The 20289-nt window shown below is 38.8% G+C and overlaps 1 protein-coding gene across 1 annotated transcript in view; it reads right to left on the bottom strand.

Moving 5' to 3' along the window:
- The window catches only part of SPATA1 (spermatogenesis associated 1), a 91737-nt gene that overhangs the window by 39832 nt on the left and 31616 nt on the right, over positions 1-20289 (bottom strand). The window contains exons 4-7 of the mRNA XM_075538776.1: positions 16273-16326; positions 15951-16179; positions 9324-9438; positions 8838-8898 (exon numbers count right to left, since the gene is read on the bottom strand). Coding sequence (XP_075394891.1) covers positions 8838-8898; positions 9324-9438; positions 15951-16179; positions 16273-16326 — 459 coding nt within the window. The remainder of the gene's footprint in view (positions 1-8837; positions 8899-9323; positions 9439-15950; positions 16180-16272; positions 16327-20289) is intronic.

Below are 20289 nucleotides of genomic sequence, written 5' to 3'. Positions count from 1 at the left end.
AAAATGATAACTTAAGAAAAAGATTTCTGAAATAAAATCGGTAGTGATTTTCATATTGAAAGTACCTACTGTGCATTTAGAAAGATGGACCTAAAATTCTCATTAGTTAGATAAAAAGCTAGGAACTTTACGTGTAGGGCTTCGCTCCGCATGGCCGGCTGTTTGAAACCCCCAGCAGCTCTGGGAGAAAGACGGGGCTTTCTACTCCCATAAATAGTTACAGTCTCAGAACCTCACAGGTGGTCACTATGGGTCAGCATTAATTTTCTGGCAGTAAGAGAGACCGATAAGAAAAAGCCACTTACATTAAAAGAATGTTCAGCACTTCCAGGAAAAATTTTAAGTGACTTTAGAACGAAAAGCATCCCAAACTGCCATCAGACTGCTAAATGTTATTGCTGTCAGGTCCGATCAGGTCAGTTGTATTTCATAGGACCGTTTGTTCAATAGAATGAAACACTTTCCCATTCTGTGTTGTCTTCGCAAACACGGCTGTTTGAGCGCTGTCTTGCAGCCAAAGTGTCAATCGAGGTCACCGCGGGTCTTCCTCTTTTACCACTGACCCTCTACTTTACTAAGAATTATGCACTTTTCCAGGGACTGGTGCCTCCTGAAAACATGGCCAAAGTACGTGAGGTGAAGTCTCACAATTCTCTCTTCCAGGGAACAGTTTCAACAACTCAAAGTCACTGACATCCGTCATTTCTACTCACAGCAACCCTACAGGGCAGAGAAGACTGCCTGTGGCTGCCGGGACTGTAACACTAGGAGAGCAGAAAGTCTTACCCTCATCCCAAGGAGCAGTGGATCGCTTCAAACTGCTGACTTTGTGGTTAGCAGCTCAATACATAATCCACTATACTACCAGGGTTCCTAAAGAACAATTGGTCTGTACTTTTCCAACACAATTTTTTTTTAACTTTCTGGCAGTCAATGCTATATGCAGTCCTTCTCAACCAACACCATAAATCGAATGGTTAATCCTTCCTTATTAGTTATTCATCTGCAAACAGCCTTCATACTGCAGCCGTAGGTATGGATTACAACTCCATGTAAAGAAAAACAAAATCTTCACAATGGGACACATCGTGATAAAGTTGAAATTGCAAAAAAAATTTTCTTATTTGTTTCCACAATCAATGCTCACAGAAGCAGCAGTCAAGAGATCAACAATACACATTGCATTAGGTAAATCTGCTGCATGAGAATTCGTTAGAGTATTGAAGAGCAAGGGTGTTACTTGAAGGACTAAGGTGCACCTGACTCAAGCCATGGTATTCTCCATTGCATCAAATGCATGTGAAATGTGGACAGTGAATAAGAATAAGGAAGACCATAGAAGAAAAGATGCATTTGAATCACGGTGCTGTAGAATATTTAAAGTACCATGGCCTGCTAAAAGGACAAATCAATGTCTTGGAAGAAGTAAGGCCAGAGTGCTCCTTACAGGCAAAGATGGCAAGATTTCATCTCACATATTTTGGACAGATTGTCAGGGGAGACCAGTCCCTGGGGAAGGACATCATGTTTGGTGAAGTGGAGCAGCCACAAGAAGAGGAAGGCCCTCAGCGAGATGGACTGACACAGAGGCTGCATTAATGGGCTCAGGAGCACACACAATTAAGAGGATGGCACAGGATGATGCAATACTTCATTCTGTTGGGCATACAGTCACTGTGGGTCGGACCTGGCTAGACGGCACTAACAAAACAACAATAACACACATAGCCAAAACCAAATGCCATCATGTTGACTTACATGACCCTAGGAGGGAAATGAACATCCCTAGGCTTGGGTCAGGCACATTTTAGTCCTCAAAGTGCTATCTTTGTATTTTAATGCTTGAAAGGAGTCTTTTGCGGTAGATTTACCCAATACAATGTGTTGTTTGATTCTTGACTGCTGTTTTCATGGGCATTGATTGTGGATCCAAGTAAAATAAAATCCTTCACAATCTCAATCTTTTCTCTGTTTGTCTTGATGTTACTTATGTGATCCAATTGTGGTACATTTTATTTTTTATGTTGAGAACTAAATCCATAGTGAATACTGTATTTTTTATCTTCATCAGTAAGTCCTTCTTCACTTTCAACAATCAAAACTGTCATCTGCATGTTATGGGTTGTTAATGAGTCTGCCTCCAATCTTGATGCCACATTCTTCTTCATCTAGTGGTTTGTGTTGCTTAATGGCTATGATATGTTCTGTGAAATGGACATTATGTGATTTGAATGTTATCCAAACACCATATTAAAATCTATGAGCATCTCCTTTGAGTTGCTGCTGCTGCTGTAGTCTGCCTGAGACTGAGAGAGAATGGGCAGAAGAGATTGAGAAGGTTGAGAGGTAGGAAGGAGGAGAGGGTGTGTTAGTTCGGGTAGACTAGAGAAACAAAATTCACAGACACTCATATGTGTATAAGAAAGAACTTTATATACAAGAGCAATTGAATATTGAGAAAGCATCCCAGCCCAGTCCAAATCAAGTCCATAAGTCTGATATTAGCCTATATGTCCAATACCAATCTATAAATTCCTTTTCAGACTCACAAAACACATGCAATGATGCTGAATACTGGAAAGATCACAGGCCAGTGGATGAAAGTCTTGTGGATCCAATGGTGGTGGAAGCATCTCAGCACTGGCAGGGGTCTCCATATGGCTTCTTCAGCTCTAGCACTCTAGCATAGCTCCATGTGTCTTGTCTTCAGGGATGTCTTGCAGGGAGTCGGTCTGCATCCCACCTCTGTTGAGCTATTTATCTCCTTAGCACCTCCAAATGAAGTCATGAAGCTGTGACCTGATTGACAGGCTAAACTCCATTCCTTCACTCTTAAGTCTCAAATTGACAACAGTTTATGTAACAGTGGTTCTCGAACTTCCTAATGCTGCAACAATTTATTACAGTTCCTCATGTTGTGATGACTCCCCCCACCATGAAATTATTTTTGTTGCTACTTCATAGCTGTAATTTTGCTACTGTTATGAATCAGGTGACCCCTGTGAAAGGGTTGTTCGACCCTCAAGGGGTCCTGACTCACAGATTGAGAATCACTGGATGAATCTATAGAGGAGGAAACCAAGAGTGCCCAGATACACCTGTTACAGCTTGGGCCCAGAAACCCTTAGTGCCACCACCCACCTATCCAGAGCCATGTCCCTTGCCTCACCTGAATGTATCCTACCTATGGTTCAGTATAGCAGGAGCTTATGTTTGAGATTGTTACAATCGTTTGGGGAAAATAATAAAGGGTTGGCTCTGTTCTCTTAAAAACAAAACTACAACTCTTATGTTTCATATTAGAGGAGGTGAAAAAAAAATATTGCTACTAGGTTTCCAGTTCACATTCCAGGCAAAACACATTCACTGATTCAGCTTTCCTCCTGCAGTTGGCATCATAGTGTGTGTTTTGTGAGATGTAGGAGGACTTTGTGGATTGGTGTCAGACATATGGGTTAATGGGCTAAGGTTGGACTTGTGGGCTTGGGCAACACTGGGTTTGGATGTTTTCTTGATGTGCACTTAGCCTTTACATAAAATTCTCTCTTATACCTGAGTTTCTATGGATTTGTTTCTCTAAAATACCAAGACTAACACATATGCTCAGCATGGAAATTGAATGAATATGTGAAAGGTAACAAATAACTTTGATGCACTTTTCCTGACTTTACACAATATCATCTTCTTATTCTATTCAAATGACTGCTTCAGAATTTATTCATAGATTCTAAAAGAGCACAATTAAGTGTTCTGGAGTTTCCATCTTCATAATGTTAGCCACAATTTGCTATGATCCACACAATAATGATAACATAGCCTTTGCATCACCAAGAAGACATAGATAAAACATTTCTGGTATGCTCTGCAGTTGGCCAAAATCCATCTGACATTAGCAGTGATATCTTCCGAATCTAACTTAAATTTATGCCAACTCCCCGTTGACATATTGCTGCATTTTAAAATTTATCTTCAGCAAAAAAGTATTTGTATGTGATGTTTTCAATATTTTCTGTATTCTGCTACATCATGTTTCTTTGGAATGGGTATAAATGCGTATTTCTTCTAGTTGGATGGCTAGGTATTCCAACTTTCTTGGCATAGATGAATGAGTGCTTTCAGGCAGCATCTGCATTTGTTGAAACCTTTCCATTGGTGGTCTATCAACTCCTAGAACCCAGTTTCTCACCAGTGCTTTCACTGCAGCCGGGAGCTCTTCCTTCAGTACCGTCTGCTCTTGATCATATGCTGCTACCTCTTGAAATGGTTGAGTGTTGATCAATTCTTTGGGTATAATGATTGAAGATATATATATATATATATATCCACAAAAGAACAAAAGATATCCACAAATGTCCAAGATACAGAACTGTTTGGATAGAACAACAGAACTGTTTGAATAAATACACACTGTGTATCTTTTGGGAGTTCTGGTGGCACTGTGATTCAGGTGTTAGATTGCTAACCACAAGATTGGTCATTCAAACCCATCAGCTCCTCTTTGAAGAAAGATGAAGCTGTCAGCTGCTGTCAAGCTGTAGTCTTATAAACTCTGTATAGGGTTGCTATGCACCAGGAGCGACTTCATGGCAGTGGGTGAGGCATAGCTATAATTCCTTATGTGATGTATTATAATTCTGGACTCTTTGCCTATGATCCAATTTTGGAGAGTGTTCTCTGTTACAGGATTAAGGTTAACTCCTGACCTTAGAGCGTGTGAACCAAGTCATATCCTTTGTCTCTTTGGGGCTGTCTCATTTTTCTTGAGGATATGGTTGGTTAAAAGACAAACACCCCTCCATCAAGGCCATTCCTCAGTGTCTAAGAGCTACCTGTGACACAGAGATAGACCACAAGACCATTTGAAGAGCACATCCAAGATCTGTCTGAAGTGGTGGACGTCACTGACACTAGATGCACCAGACTGGCACGGGGACTTGGAGGAACGCCATTGAAATTACAGTGCATCTTCTCTTCCTCTGGCCTGAAGCTATGGGACTGTGAGATGAGTCATTGGTAGGCTGGCTTCTTGGCTTGCAGAAGGAGAAGGGATCATGTGGCTGAGAAGCTGAGGACCAGAAAGAGACTTGGTTGCTGATTTAGGAGCCGAGTTGTTGTGGACTAGTGACTGAATCCTCAGTGTTTTCTGATTCTGACTCGTGATCACCTATTAACTTCTTTAATAAACCCCTATAATTGTAAGTATTGTCTGTGAGTTCTGTAGGGCCATTGCAACAAATGGCTGAATCCATCATAGAAAAGGAGTGCGGGGTTGATGTCAGAATAGGGTATAAAGGGACCGTGGGTAAGGCATATCCAAACCCTGCCTCGTGGCAACAGGGAAGCTGGGGGTTTGGCTTTGTTGTTTTTATTTATTTATTTGGGGGCACCTTTTAAATAGTTGGAAAATTCTCAATGGATAGTGTGGCATGATATGTAGGATACACTATTAAGTGAAAAAATAAGGTACTTAATAATCTATATAGTCTGAAATAAAAGAGGGGGGACTTAATAAATAGCTGTTTACTTTTGTTAAGCCGAGGTAATTGTAGATTCATATGTAGCTGTAAGAAAACGATACAGAAACATTTCTTGTTCACATTGCCCAGTTTCCCTAATGCTTTCATTTTTATATAACTATATTATATATATAATTATAAAATATCACAACCAGGCGATTGACGTCAATACAATCAAAAGATTGCTTCAGTTTTTCTAGCCCTCATGCAGGTGTGTATTGTATAAGCATTTGTGTGTGTGTGTCTATACAATTTTATCACTGGTGTAGGTGTCTCCACCACCACAGACAAGATGCAGAGCATTTCTAATTCTACCAGTCTTGTCTTAGGTTGCCCTTTCATAACCACACTCACTCTGCCAGTCTACTCTCTGTTTCTTACTCCTGGGAAACTCTAAGCCTCCCTCCATGTCTAAAATTTTGTCATTTCAAATTGCTTAATGATGAAATTATGAGGGGGTGCCCCCTAACAAGAAAAAAATGGAAACAAAGTGTCACTGGGCAGAGCATCAAGAAACTCGCTCTGAGTTAGTGAATCCAGAGGCATTCCCTGGGAAGGTTCTCTCTGGTCACAATGATTTTTTTCCTAAAAGCAGTTTGGCTCTAACCTTGTTTTTCTGTGATCGCTGATTTAAGAAAACAGTGTGGGGCTATGAAATGGGCAAAATGCTGCAGGAACTGTTGTAATGTTAAACACAGCTTACAAGGACAGCACTATGGGAAAAAACTCAAGTGTACAAGTGGCTTTCTTGTTTCAAAAAAGGTGAAATGTTGATTGATGACAAGCCTCATTCTGGACGTCCACCAACTTCCCAAACAGATGAAAATGTCAACTTATAGCTCATTTTGAGTTCGTTCCACCAGGTCAGACTGTTAATCAAGCTTTCTATTTAGAGGTTCAGAAACTATTAAGTAACAGTGTGCAACAAAAAAGGCCTGATCGTGGCAGACTGGTTTTGCCACCATGACAATGCACCTGCTCACACAGCCATCTCAGTGTGCCAGTTTTTGACAAACACCAGCATGCCTCTCTTGCCACACGCACCTTAGTCACCTGACCTTGCTCTGTGCAACATTTTTGTTTCCACAAATGAAGAGGAACATGAAATGACAGCGATTTGACGACATAGAAGAGGTGAAGAAAAAAACGTGGGAGATGCTGTCAGCCATCCAAACAGATGAGTTTGAAAAATGTTTCCAATAATGGAATCGCAGATTTGACAAATATACTAATTATAATGGAGAGTACTTTGAGGGTGATAAGGTTGTTTTGTAAAACAAATTAAATACATAGCATTGAAAAAATCCATTTTTTCGGGGTACTCCCTCATATTTATCACATAACTTTTTGAGATTGACTTTTTTTGCTTAACCTAATTCCCTAGAGACCCATCCAAACTACGAAGTGTATCAATGGCTATTTCTCTTTTATTGCTGGGTAGTATCCATGACATGTCTGCACCACTGCTTGTTTGGCCATTCTCCTTGAACATTCATGAGCAGGACTTTGTGTGGCCATAAGCTTCCATTTCTCTTAAGTAAGTTGCTGAGAGTACACTAATTCATGTTTATATTTTAAAGAAACGCTGAATTATTTTCCTATTGGCTTATTTTCTCACAAAGAAACACAGAAGATAACCCAGGAACTAATAAAAATAGGTATCTATTGAGAGCAGGGAGCAAGAGCAGAGTGGATAGGTCAGAGTCACGGAGCATACCTCCTGATATTGCTTGGACTTTCAAGCCGTGTGAGAGTTTTTATAGGAGTCCTGGAGGCATACTGGGCACAAGTGGGCCAGCAGTTGGAAGCCACCACAGATGAAGCTCTTTGGTCCTGTAAAGACTTACAGCCTGGGGAACCCATAGAGCAGCGGTTCTCAACCTTCCCCACACCACCACCCTTTCATACAGTTCCTCGTGTTGTGGTGATCCCAACCATAAAAGTATTTTCATTGCTACTTCGTAACTGTAATTTTGCTATTGTTATTAATCATAATGTAAATATCTGATATGCAGGATGTAGTTTCATTGTTATAAACTGAACATAATTATAGTGATTAATCACAAAACAATCTCATTATGTATTGTGAAATATTTATTTCTAATGACAAATAAAGGAAATTTTGTCTTGAACCCATGGTGTAGCATGGGTATCCGTCTTTGTGCGGGTTACTCATCTGTGGGCGTATGTGCACATGGGCGGACCCGCCTGGAGAATGATAGAGGAGCGGTGTCTCAGTTCCTAAGATCATTGAAAATATGTGTTTCTGATGGTTTTAGGTGATCCTTGTGAAAGGCTCATTCGACCCCAATGGGGTCACAACCCACAGGTTGAGAACCACTGCCAGAGAGGGTGTCTACTCTGTCCCATGGAGTCATGGAGTCATGATCAGCTGGAATTGACTTGATAGCGGTGATTTTGGTTTTGGATGTGTCTTGTGTCATCAAAATAAAGTTTGTTTTTGTACTGAGAACTACTAAACATGAATTAAATCACTGGAGAAATATACCGTGTCCATGGACTGGAAATTAAATGCTATAAAAGTGACATAGTTCTCATTTCTGTTATATAGATTATATATAACCTAAATTCTACCAGGTGTTATTTTATACCTTGACAAACTTATCTAACTTTATATAAAAGTTAAAAAGGCAGGAGGGAGGGGAAGGGAAAAAAGGAAAATGAGCTGATTCCAGGAACCCAGGTGGAAGGCGAATTTTGAGAATGATGAGGGCAACGAATGTATAAGGGTGCTTTACTCAATTGATGTATGTATGGATTGTGATAAGAGTTGTATGAGCCCCAATAAAATGATTTATTTTTTTTTAAAAAGTTAAAAAGGTAAAAAATAACCAAGATACTCTTTAAGAACAATTTGAGAGAAGTTGCTCTATGCCTCACTGCCTTTCCGTTGATTCCAACTCATAGTGACTCTATATGACAGAGACACAGATTAGATTGATAACAATGCGATAACAAGAAGCCATAATAAGGAAAACTAGAAAAACAAATGAGATGATCTGATTTATGTGCACCCTAACTGACCAAATGTGGAGTTGTAGTGGAATACCATTACTACATTGGGAACTACCTAGACACTAGTAATCTTAGACATTTCAATCTAAGATTTTGATTTCAGTGTAAATATTATCTTACATTAACACATTTAAGCAAGAATCTTTTTGTTTGAGGGGGGAGTAAATGGAATTGTTTTATTAGGGAAGAAATTCATATAGCCTTCTAGCATGGAGAATACCTCACACAACCAAACCAATTGCTGTGGAGTTGATTTAAATTAAGCAAAAATCTTAAAAATCATACCTGATTATCCTTTCTTCTACTGACATTAGCTATGTCGTCTTCACTTTCCCAGGGACTCTGACTTAAGAGGAATGACAGATTTGAAAGTCATATTAAAATACGATTCCATGTTTTATAAATTTTATTTGATATTTTAGAAATACAAACATAACATTAAAACTTCAAGAAAATGGAAACCATGTACTTAGTATATGTGATACTAATTCCTTATCCTATAGCTAGATACAATTCACAGTGCAATGTCTATACCACAGATTACCCCTTTGTGGTAACAAAATAAGTTTAAATAAATCAATCTCTTGTTATATTGGAAAGGTGCTAGTAAAGAATGGTAGTGATTGAAACAAAGGTTTCAAAATAAAAATATGAATAATTTCACTCATATCTTTGCTCTAATTATAAGTCCCTCGATCAGTTCGCTGGATAGCTCTCTCCTATAGAGTCTCTTAGAGTGTAACATGTATAATCCACAGGGATGCTAATTACCTTTTTCCAGGGCTACAGTAATCATTGTGTGAGCATTGGGATGGTCCCGGCAGCTCCGTGTGTCTCCTGCGGCCTCCCCCCGGCTGGCTTTCCTGTGGCACGGGCTTCTCCCCAGCTGATGTGGATGGTCAGCCATGGCAAGTAAAATTCAGACGATTAAGAAATATTGAGAGAAAATTTTGTTTTCATATTTATTGACTATAATTTTATCCCATGTTTCCAAACTCTATAAACTTAACTATATGAGCTATATGGCAACAATGTCTTAAGGGTTTTTTTTGAAACATTAATTTATATGAAAAGATAATTCTTTGGTCAATTTAATTTGGTAGGTGTTAGATTAAGCAACACTTAAAGGAACATGATCTCCTACACAAATACACACAAACACTGATTATAGGATTTCTCTGTCTTGTTATAGCACATAACTGCACAGTAGGGTAAATACTATTTTACCTAAACTTAATGTCTTCAGACACATTTTACCAAAAGCATCTTTTGTTATGAGAAATCTTCACTAGAAAAAAAGCTGGTTTAAATAACAGAGCATATAATATCATTTGTTATTTCACATGCAATCCCATTTATAAAAACCATCCTCCACTTTAAGAGACTTTTTCCAAGTAGGAAAAATAATGTAATCTATCTTTAAAATATTAGAATGTATATTCCAACTGATTACTTTTAAAACTATGAATCTGGTAAAGTTAATATAAAATATTTTCCTTGGGTAAGCAGTTTTGTCATAACTTAGGGAAAGAACATGAATTAATATTTGTAAAGTTGTTTTCAAGGCCTGTCACCCTATCTGCTGCTGGCCCACAGCGACCATGTGGATAACAGAATAGAGCACTGCCCGCTCCTGTGCCATCCGCACAGTCGCTCTTCTCTTCTGCCCACCATTTTACCAAGCATGACATCCTTGCGCAGGGCTGGTCGCTCCCGACAACATATCCGGATTACGTGAGGTGAAGTCTGGCCTTCCCGGCTCTAAGGGGCACTCTGCATGTTGGTGGTTCTTGTGGCACCCCCGTGGTACCATCAAGATTCTTCACCACAATTCAGATGCATTGATTCTTCTTTGGCTTTCCTTATTCAAAGTCCAAATTCACAGGCATATGAGATCGCTGAAAATACCAGGGCTTGGGCCAAGCACACCTTAGTCCTCCAAGTAAAAATCTTGCTTTTCGATATTTTAAAGAGGTCTTGTGCAGCAAATTTACCCAACGCAATGTGTCATTTTCTTGCTACTAGATTTTACATAAAAACCTGAAGCTTGCATTTGTTTAATTTTAGTTTTGCTGTTACAATATATTCCCAGCTGGCACTGGAAAAGTCATTTAAGAACAACAAACAGATTTTTCAAAAAAGATACATTCCATTAAAGTGAAGGAAAAATGAATATTATCAGCTGTTTAAAAGATCACTATCTGCAGATGGAGAGAATGAGGATGAAGAGTATTAACCTGTCGCACTGTACACTCTGTTGTCTTGGGGCTTTTATGTCTGTTGTCCTGTAAAACTGTCCTGCGACCCCTAACTGTCAATAAAAGTGTTTTCTTTATAAATGTAAAAGAAAAATTAAAAAATAAATAAAAGATCACTATCCTACTCCACATAGAAAAAGAAACAACAATGCCAAACACAACAGATTCTAAGTTAATTTTTGATAGGGACATAGAATCTGCATCCATTATTCCTAGTGAAGGGAGACATCGGATAGCACTGTAAGACATGAACAAATAATAATAATTTATAAATTATCGAGGGTTTGCGAGGGAGGGAGGGTAGGGAAGGAGGAGAAAAATGAGGAACTGATACCACAGGCTCAAGTAGAATGAAAATGTTTTGAGAATGATGATGACAATAAATGTACAAATGTGCCTGACACAATGGATAGATGTATGGATTGTGATAAGTTATATGAGCCCCAATAAAATGATTTTTAAAAAGAATGAACAAAAAGGTTTTCACACTAAAATAAGCATTCTTTGGTGGTTCCCAGGGATGGGAGGGGAAGAGAAAATAAAGGGAAAAATTGTTCTGTGACAATATAAATTAATATCTCTGAACAATAGAGCAAAAAGAAGTTGATAGAAATCTCTATCTCCATACATACAAATGTGCCTGATAAAACTGACGTATGGATTGTTATAAGAGCTGTAAGAGCCCCCAATAAAATGATTTAGTAAAAAAAAGAAACAAGAGTATCAGTTTATACATACATGGGTTTATCCCTGGCAAAATATATTTAAATGTGAACCTGCAATAAGTAGGTGGCTGCAGATAAGTTCTCTCAGTAATACACTTATGTTAGTGTCTTTTCTTTCCTTTATAAAACTTATTTTTTAATCATTTTATTGGGGGCTCGTACAACTCTTATCACAATCCATACATACATATCCATTGTGTCAAGTACATTTGTTGCCAACATCAGTCTCAAAACTTTTTCTTTCTACTTGAGCCCTTGGTATCAGCTCCTCGTTTTCCCCTCCCACCTCTACCCTCCCTCCCTCCCTCATTATTTCATGTCTTACACAGACCACTGTCTCCTCTTACCCATTTTTCTGCTGTCTGTATACTTATCTTAGTCTCATTAAGGTGGCTTCAAATAAAAAAGGTCCTATCAAAACAGAGGCTTCCAAGGAGATTTGCTGAACCAGTTAAATTCAAGGCAGAGAGATCAGTTCAGAAAGTTATGAAGACTATTTCTGAGCATTCCAAAGGGGGTAATCTTTTTTTTAAATCACGTTTTTGGGGGCTCTTACAGCTCTCATCACGATCCATACGTCTATGCATTGTGTCAAACACCTTTATATATATGTTGCCACCATCCCCCTCCCAACCCTTCTTCCCTCCTGAACCCTTGATAATTTAAAAATTGGTGTGTTTTATGTCTTACACCGACTGCTGTCTCCAAGGGGGTAATCTCGATTTCTTGAAGGTTAAAAGATGACCACAGGGACATGTTAAAAAGAAGTTTTAAGTAAGTTGAAACCAGCATTAGTAAAAAAAAAGGCCCAGAACATTTTGCCCAGGAATTTTTCCCACCAGAGCAAGGCACCTGCCTGCCTTTTAGGACAGCAAGGGCAGTGCAATGAGAAATCCATTGGGAAACAACACCATCCATCCGACAGCCTCACTCCTGCAGACTTCTTCTTTTTATACTTTTTACTTGGCAGTTAATACATACATTATATCATTCCATAGTTCAAGCACATCAAGCAATATTGTACTATTGCTATCACAATTAGTTTCCAAACATTCTTTTCCTTGGCTCAGAAAAAAAAAATTGAAAAAAAACATGATTTCAGTCTCTAAGTCAAAGAGCACAAAATTCTTAGAGAAGGATTACAAAAATAGAAACACCGCCTTCACAAATGTATAAATATAGATGGAAGATGTGTTGAGAAACAACAGCTTCACAGTTTGATATTTTTGTTGAATAATGGTTTCTATGATTTCGTAAGACCTGGTATTCAAAAACTAAAAGAGAACTTGCTAAGTATGTCTCAAGCTGAAACAACTAGAAAGAAAAATTCAAGCCCCAAATGGAACTACTGAAGGATGCTATGGGGAGAAATATTGAATAATGCAAAAGATGGTGGAAAGAATACACAGAGAGTAACTGTACCAAAAATCAATGGTTAATGTTTGTTTTCAAGAGGCAGCATATGATCAAGCACCAATGGTATTAAAGGAAGAAGTTCAAGCTCTTCTGAAGGCATTCAAGAAAAACAGGCTTCAGAAATTGATGGAATACCAACTTAAGTGTTTCGACAAGTTGATGCAGTGTTGGAAGCACTCAGGAGTCTATGGCAAGAAATTTGGAAGACAGCCAACAAGTAGGAAAAGATTTTATGACTGCCTATTCCAAAGAAAGGAGGCCTAACAGATTTATCCTGTTAATGCAGGATTATCAAGCAGAATGCAGAAATTATCTAGCAATAACAATAATATCACATGCAAATACAATTTTGCTGAAGATAATGAAAAAATTGATTGCGGCAGTATATCAACAGGAAAAAAAATCAATGAAGAGAAACCCATGCTGAAATCAAAGGAGGGGTGTTATTGCTGATGTCAGATGAATCTTGGCTAAAAGCAGAAAATATTATAAAGAAGTTTACTTGTGTTTTACTGGCTGTGCAAAAGCATTCAACTGTATAGATCATAATAAACTATGAATACTATTGCAAAGAATGAGAATCCAGAACATTTAATTGTGCTCACGTCAAGCTTGCACACAGACTAGGAGGCAGTCATTAAAATATAAAAAGGGGGCACAGGGGGAACCCATCACAAGGTTGGATAAATAGCACCCCTAGGGGGACAAATAACAGAGAGCTGGGTGAAGGGAGACAATGGACAATGTAAGACACAAATAACAATAATAATATATAATCGATCAAGGATTCACAAGGGTGGGAGGGTGTGGAGGGAGGGCCAAAAAGAAGAGCTGATACGAAGGGCTCAAGTAGAAAGAAATTGTTTTGAAAATGTTGATAGCAACATATGTACACGTGTTTTTAATACTATTGACTGATGTTTGTTACATGATTTGTAAGAACCCCCAGTAAAACGAGTAATTAAAAAAATCAGAAAGATTTGTATCAGGGTTGTCTCACTCAGTCATACTTATTCAATTTGTATCGGGAGCAAATAATCTGGGACTATATGAGGGAGGGAGTGGCAACAGAATTGAAAGAAGGCTCATGAATAACCTGCCATGTGCAGATGACCCAGCCCTGCTGCTAAAACTGAAGAGAATTTGAGGTGTTTTCTGAGACAGACCAAAGAACACAGCCTTCAGTATGTATTACTACTCAATGTAAAAAGAAGAGAGAGGGAGAGAGAGAAGATACAACTTGATCAACATACCACAGTATGATAAATGAAGAAAAGACTGGAGCTGTCAGTGACATCTTAATTGGATCCACAATCAACATTCATATAAGCAGCAGACAAGCAATCAAATACGGTATTGAACTGGGCAGATCTGCTGCACAAGGCCTCTTTACAGCATCAAAGAACCAAGGTATCACTTTGAGCACTAAAATGTGCCTGGCACAAGCCCTGTTATTTCCAATGGCCTCATATTCATGTCAAAACTGGACAATACATATGGAAGACCAAAGAAGAATTGAAATATTTGAATTATGGTGTTGGTAAATGAGATAGTTTATTGTGCCAGCCTGGGCAATAAACACAAGTGGGATTAATTGAAGGGCAGAGAGATAAGTGGCTCAGTGAGCCTTGCCTTTCTTGTCTCTCGCTCTTTAATCATCGGACCAGTGTGCAGCTGCCTTGCTTGTTCTGTGCCTCAATTTAAAGGGCACACTACCTGTGGGACGCCTAGCCTGTGGACTGTGTCGCTGTGAGTTGAGGTCGCTTTGAGACCACACAATTGGAATGTACACCTCTGGAGCTGGGGACTGAGTTGGTGACCTGGCTGAAAGTTGGCCTTGCTGTTTGCTGCCTGTGCTGGGATAGCCTAGCTCTCTCTCTTTCTACAGAGGAATACCTGATGGCCCTCAAGACTTCAAGGACTGCCAGTGTCTCACAACTCTTTCTCAGGAAAGACCATTCTCTGGAGCGGGCATCATGCTTGGTAAAGCAGAGAGTCAATGACACAGAAGAGTCTTACTGAGATGGACTGGCACAGTGGCTACAACAAGCTTAAATCCTCACAACAATTGTGAGGCTGGTGCAAGACTGAGGAGTGTTTTGTTCTGCTGTAAATGGGGTCACGGAGTAGGAAGTGACTCAAAGGGAACTAACAACAACAACAACAAATTATAGCAATACTCTTTGACTTGTCCTAGAATTAAATGTTGCTAAAATTAAAGAAAGTACTAAGTTTGGAAAATCACTGGGTACACCATAACCTTAGAATATACTAATTGCTAATTTAAAAACCAGAAAAAATATGTAACTGGTTATGAATTACTGTATGCTGTGGCAGTCATGTATTTTGTCATTTCATCTACAAAGTTATTTCATTTACAAATGTTTAATATATTAATTTCTTCTTGACAAAGAATATGTAAAATGGTTCAAAAGTTCAATAGATTTTTTTTCAATTTCTTCATGGAATGTTTATAAGTATGTTTTTATTTAAATAACTTAAAATTTACTTATAATTTTTCCCAGAATCTAATTATCAGTCATATAAAAACTTTTTAAAATTATTTTTAAAAAATCTTTGAAATACAACTGTCCCCAGTGAAGCTAACTTAACATTTGCCCTTGTTTGACACTGCGTCCTACATAAAATCCTCCTGGCCTCAGAGAAATACTGAGGGGTAATACAGTACATCACTTTCTTTCTCTTCCCTTTGGTCTTCTTATCTTCACCATATCTGAATCTATTGGACTATGAAGTAACTACAGGTGGCAGAGCTACAGTGCTGCAACTATTTTCATTTGAACCTTTCCCTCAGTATTTCAAATGTGCTTTTCTCCCACCAGATGAAAACAGTAACACTCTAAATTGAGTTGTAACTTTCCTTTTGTACTGCGTGCGTGCGTTAGCAATGCTAGGCTTGCCCAGCACTCACTCATGACTCTGACGGCTACAATGAACCAAGATCATCTCTTTGTCTTTCCCAAGCCAGTTGAAATCACCTGCTGGACTCGTCTTGAGAAGCTCTTTCAAAGGGTTTGCTAACAACTGGGAATCTCTTCCAGAGTTTTCCTTGGACAAAATCACGCTGAATGGTCTGTGGGCTGTTCCATTTTCCCCAGTAACAGTGTTTCCAGTTTGCTCACCATCTAATGTAACCGTTGACGAGGCTGAATAAATATTTCCTAAATGGTCCATTATGGGAAGCAAATATAATTCTGGTTGAAGAGCCTAAAACATAGAGAAATTTTTGAAATCTCTTTTATAAGTTGTGAAAATGTAAATTAAAGTAATTAGCATAAGTTAAAATGACACATTACATACATAGGGAGGAGCAAATGATTTGAGTTTCAGTTCTGATTCTTGCTTTGCCTTCACCTAAAAATAAATGAGAGAGAGTAAAAAAAGCTATTGCAGCATTTCTGAGTGTAAGGTTTTAACCTTTTCATGTGAATTGGGTCAAGGTTTACAGAACAGGTAGATCATGGCTTTTACATTCAACAATCCATACACATTCGGTTCCACCTCATAGATTGCAACCCCCTCAATGGAACATCACTTACCTTACTTCCTCCCTGTACTTCCTGTTTCCATTTCTCTGTCTTTCCTAATCCTTCTGAACTTTGTCCTTGGGGAAATGCTTGATTATTTCAAGGTCCCCTTAGATCCTTGATTATTATTTGGCTGAAAATTGTGCCATGAGGGTGAATTCAGTTACAGAACTGAAGGGTGACTAAGGGCCACACGTAGTCACTTTCCAGATCTGAAGGGCGAGTAAAGGTAACTGGGAGGTCCACAGTCAATCTGACCAGTAATTCTAGGTTTCTTTTAAAAATGATTTTGAGTTTTATTTCACATTTTTCTTTCACTTCATCCTGGAATGGGATCCCTTTGAGAGCAATTGATAGTGGTGGCTAGGCACCATCTAGTTCTTCTGGTCTCACGACCTTGGAAACTGAGGTTTGCATATATATATATATATATATATATATATATATATATATATATATATATATATATATATATATATATATATATATAATTTTGCCGAAGCTATGTACAAAAGGGCTTCAAAAAGGTCATGTAAAAATTCCTTTATCAATGTGGCGAAGAAAGCGGATGGTGCCCGGCTATCAAAAGAGATAGTGTCTGGGGTCTTAAAGGCTTGAAAACAAACAAGCGGCCATCTAGCTCAGAAGCAAAAAAGCCCACATGGAAGAAGCACACCAGCCAGTGCGATCACGAGGTGCCAAAGGGACCAGGTATAAGGCATCATGCACAAAAAAAAAAAGAATATGTGTGTGTATGTGTGTGTATATATATATATATATTTATATATATACCACATTGAATGAAGGGGGAAGTGCAGAGTGGAGACCCAAAGCCACAGTGTCGGCCACTGGAGATCCCCTCATAGAGGGGCTTAGGAGAGGAGATGGGTCAGTCAGGGTGCAAGGTAGTACCGACGAAGAGCACAGCTTTCCCCCAGATCCTGGATGCTTCCTCCCCCCAACTACCATGATCCGAATTCTACCGTGCAGGGCTGGATAGGGCAGAGGTTGTACACTGGTACATATGAGGGCTGGAGGCACAGGGAATCCAGGGTGGATGATACCTTCAGGACCAAGGGTGTGAGGGGCGATGCTGGGAGAGTGTAGGGTGAGTGGGTTGGAAAGGGGGAACTGATTACAGGGATCCACATGTGACCTCCTCCCTGGGAGAGGGACGACAGAGAAGTGGGGGAAGGGAGACTCCGGATAGAGCAAGATATGACAAAATAACGATGTATAAATTACAAAGGGCACATGAGGGAGGGGGGAGCGGGGAGGGAGGGGGTAAAAATAGAGGACCTGATGCAAAGGGCTTAAGTGGAGAGCAAATGCTTTGAGAATGATTGGGGCGGGGAATGTATGGATGTGCTTTATACAATTGATGTATGTATATGTACGGATTGTGATAAGAGTTGTATGAGTCCCTAATAAAATGTAAAAAAAGAAAAGGGAAAAGAAAGAAAAGAAAATTAAGGCAAAGAATGTACAGATGTGCTTTATACAATTGATGTATGTATATATATGGACTGTGATAAGAGTTGTACGAGCCCCTAATAAAACGTTTAAAAAAAAAGAAAAAAAATTCCTTTATCTTTTAATCCCATTTTGCCATGAACTTTTTGGAACTTTCTTGTATTTTAGTTATATGTAAGTCATGATTAAAAGCTAGTAATTAGGATTAAATTCTTGAAAAGAATTACAATGTAATCTTATTTCTATTCACTCTATCTAATATAAATTTATTTTTAATAAAAATAATTATGGTGGTTATTTATATGGATTCACCATGTGCCAGGCACTATTATAAATATTTTACATATTTTAGTTCATTTACTCCTCACAACTCCATGTGATAGTGTTGTTAGTGCTGCTGAGTGGGCTCTGCTTCATAGCAATGCTGTACACAATTGCCCCTCACAATGGTTACTCTTGAGCCCATGGGTGCAGGCATTGTGTCAATACATTTCATGAGTGTCTTCCTCCTTTTAACTGATCCTCCACCTTACCAAACCTCATGTTCTTCTCCAGGGACCAATCTCTCCTCATTACATGCCCAAAGTAAGTGAGGCAAAGTCTAGCTATCCTCATATCTTCTTATTTTTTCCTTCAAGGTAATACAATTCCATTTATTAACATTAATTAGTATTATATATGGGCGGTTGCAAATAAAACCTTAGAATACTTATATGAAAACAACTATACCTGGATGACACTTGTTCTAGGTGAAAAAATGACCCTCAATTCAAATAGGTTTTATCAAGACCCCTTTATTAGGTCTTCCCAGGATGAAGAAGGAGCCTTGGCGGCAGCGTTGGGTAAGCATTGGACTGTTCACTGCAGAGACTGGCACCCACTAGCAGCTCCGTGGGAGAAAGATGAGGCTACTGCTGCCTTAAACATATTGCTGTTGGTAGGTGCTATCAAGTCAGTTCCACCTTATAGTGCCCCTGTATACAACAGAGCAAAACACAGCCTGCTACTGCGCCATCCACACAATGGTTCCCATGCTTGAGCCATGGTTGTAACCACGATGTCAGTGCATCTTGCCGAGGGTCTTCCTCTTTTTCACTGCCCCTCTACTATACCAAGCATGATGTTCTTTTCCAGGGACTGGTCTCTCCTGGCAACATATCCAAAGTGTGTAAATCGAAATCTTGCCATCCTTGCCTCTAAGGAGCATTCTGACTATACTTCTTCCAAGACAGATTAATTCGTTTGCTCTTTTACCAGCCCATGGCACTTTCAATATTTTTCATCAGCACTCTAATTCAAACACATCAATTCTGTCTTCCTTGTTCAGGGTCCAGCTTCACCTCCCAATGAGGTAATTGAAAATACCGCGGGTTGGGTCAGGCAAACCATAGTACTCAAAGTAACATCCTTGATCTTCAGCAGCAAGTGCTTCAAGTTCTCATGTTTAGAAAGCAAGGTGTGTCATCTGCATATCCTCATGTCTAAGGATCATTTTGGCTGTACTCTTCCAAGATAGATTAATTTGTTCTTCTGACAGTCAATGACACACTCAGTATTCTTTTCAACACTGATATTTAAAGGGATTCGCTCTTCTGTAGTCTTCCTTATTCATTTCCAGCTTTTACATGAGTATGAGGCAATTTAAAGTAACAGGGCTTATGTCAGGCACACTTTAGTGCTTAATGTGACATCTGTGTTTTAACACTTTAAAAGAAGTCTTGAGCAGTAGCTTTGCCCAAGTCAGTATAGTGTTTGATTTCTTGCCTGTTGCTTCCATTGACATTGATTGTGGATCCAATTGAAATGAAATCACTGACAGCTTCAGTCTTTTCTTCATTTATTAGGATGTAATATATCAATTGAGTTTTAGTTTTCTCTATTTTTTGTACTGAGTTTTGATCTATATTGAAAGCAATATTCTTGGTCTTCATCAGAGTGTGCCTCAAGTTCTCTTCTGTTTCACACTGAGGTGGCATTATTTGCATACGGCATCCAATTCTGATGTCATACTCTTCCTCATGTAATCAGGCTTCTCTGATTATTTGCTCAGCATATATATTTAATAAGTATCATGATAGATTGCAACACTATGACAAAACTTTCCTGATTTTAAATTATTGTCTATTCAAATGACTGCCTCTTGGTCTGTGAACAGGTTCAGCATGAGCACAATTAAGTATTCTGGAATTTCCATTCTTTGCAACATTTTCCATAGTTTATTGTTATCAGCACCATTGAATGCCTCTGAATAATCCATATGACAAAACTAAACATCTTTCTAAATCCGCTGCTTTCAGTCAAGACCCATCTGATGTCA

The sequence above is a fragment of the Tenrec ecaudatus genome, chromosome 1, assembly GCF_050624435.1.
Source record: "Tenrec ecaudatus isolate mTenEca1 chromosome 1, mTenEca1.hap1, whole genome shotgun sequence".
NCBI classification, from domain to species: domain Eukaryota; kingdom Metazoa; phylum Chordata; class Mammalia; order Afrosoricida; family Tenrecidae; genus Tenrec; species Tenrec ecaudatus.
This window is presented reverse-complemented; position numbering and strand designations above follow the sequence as displayed.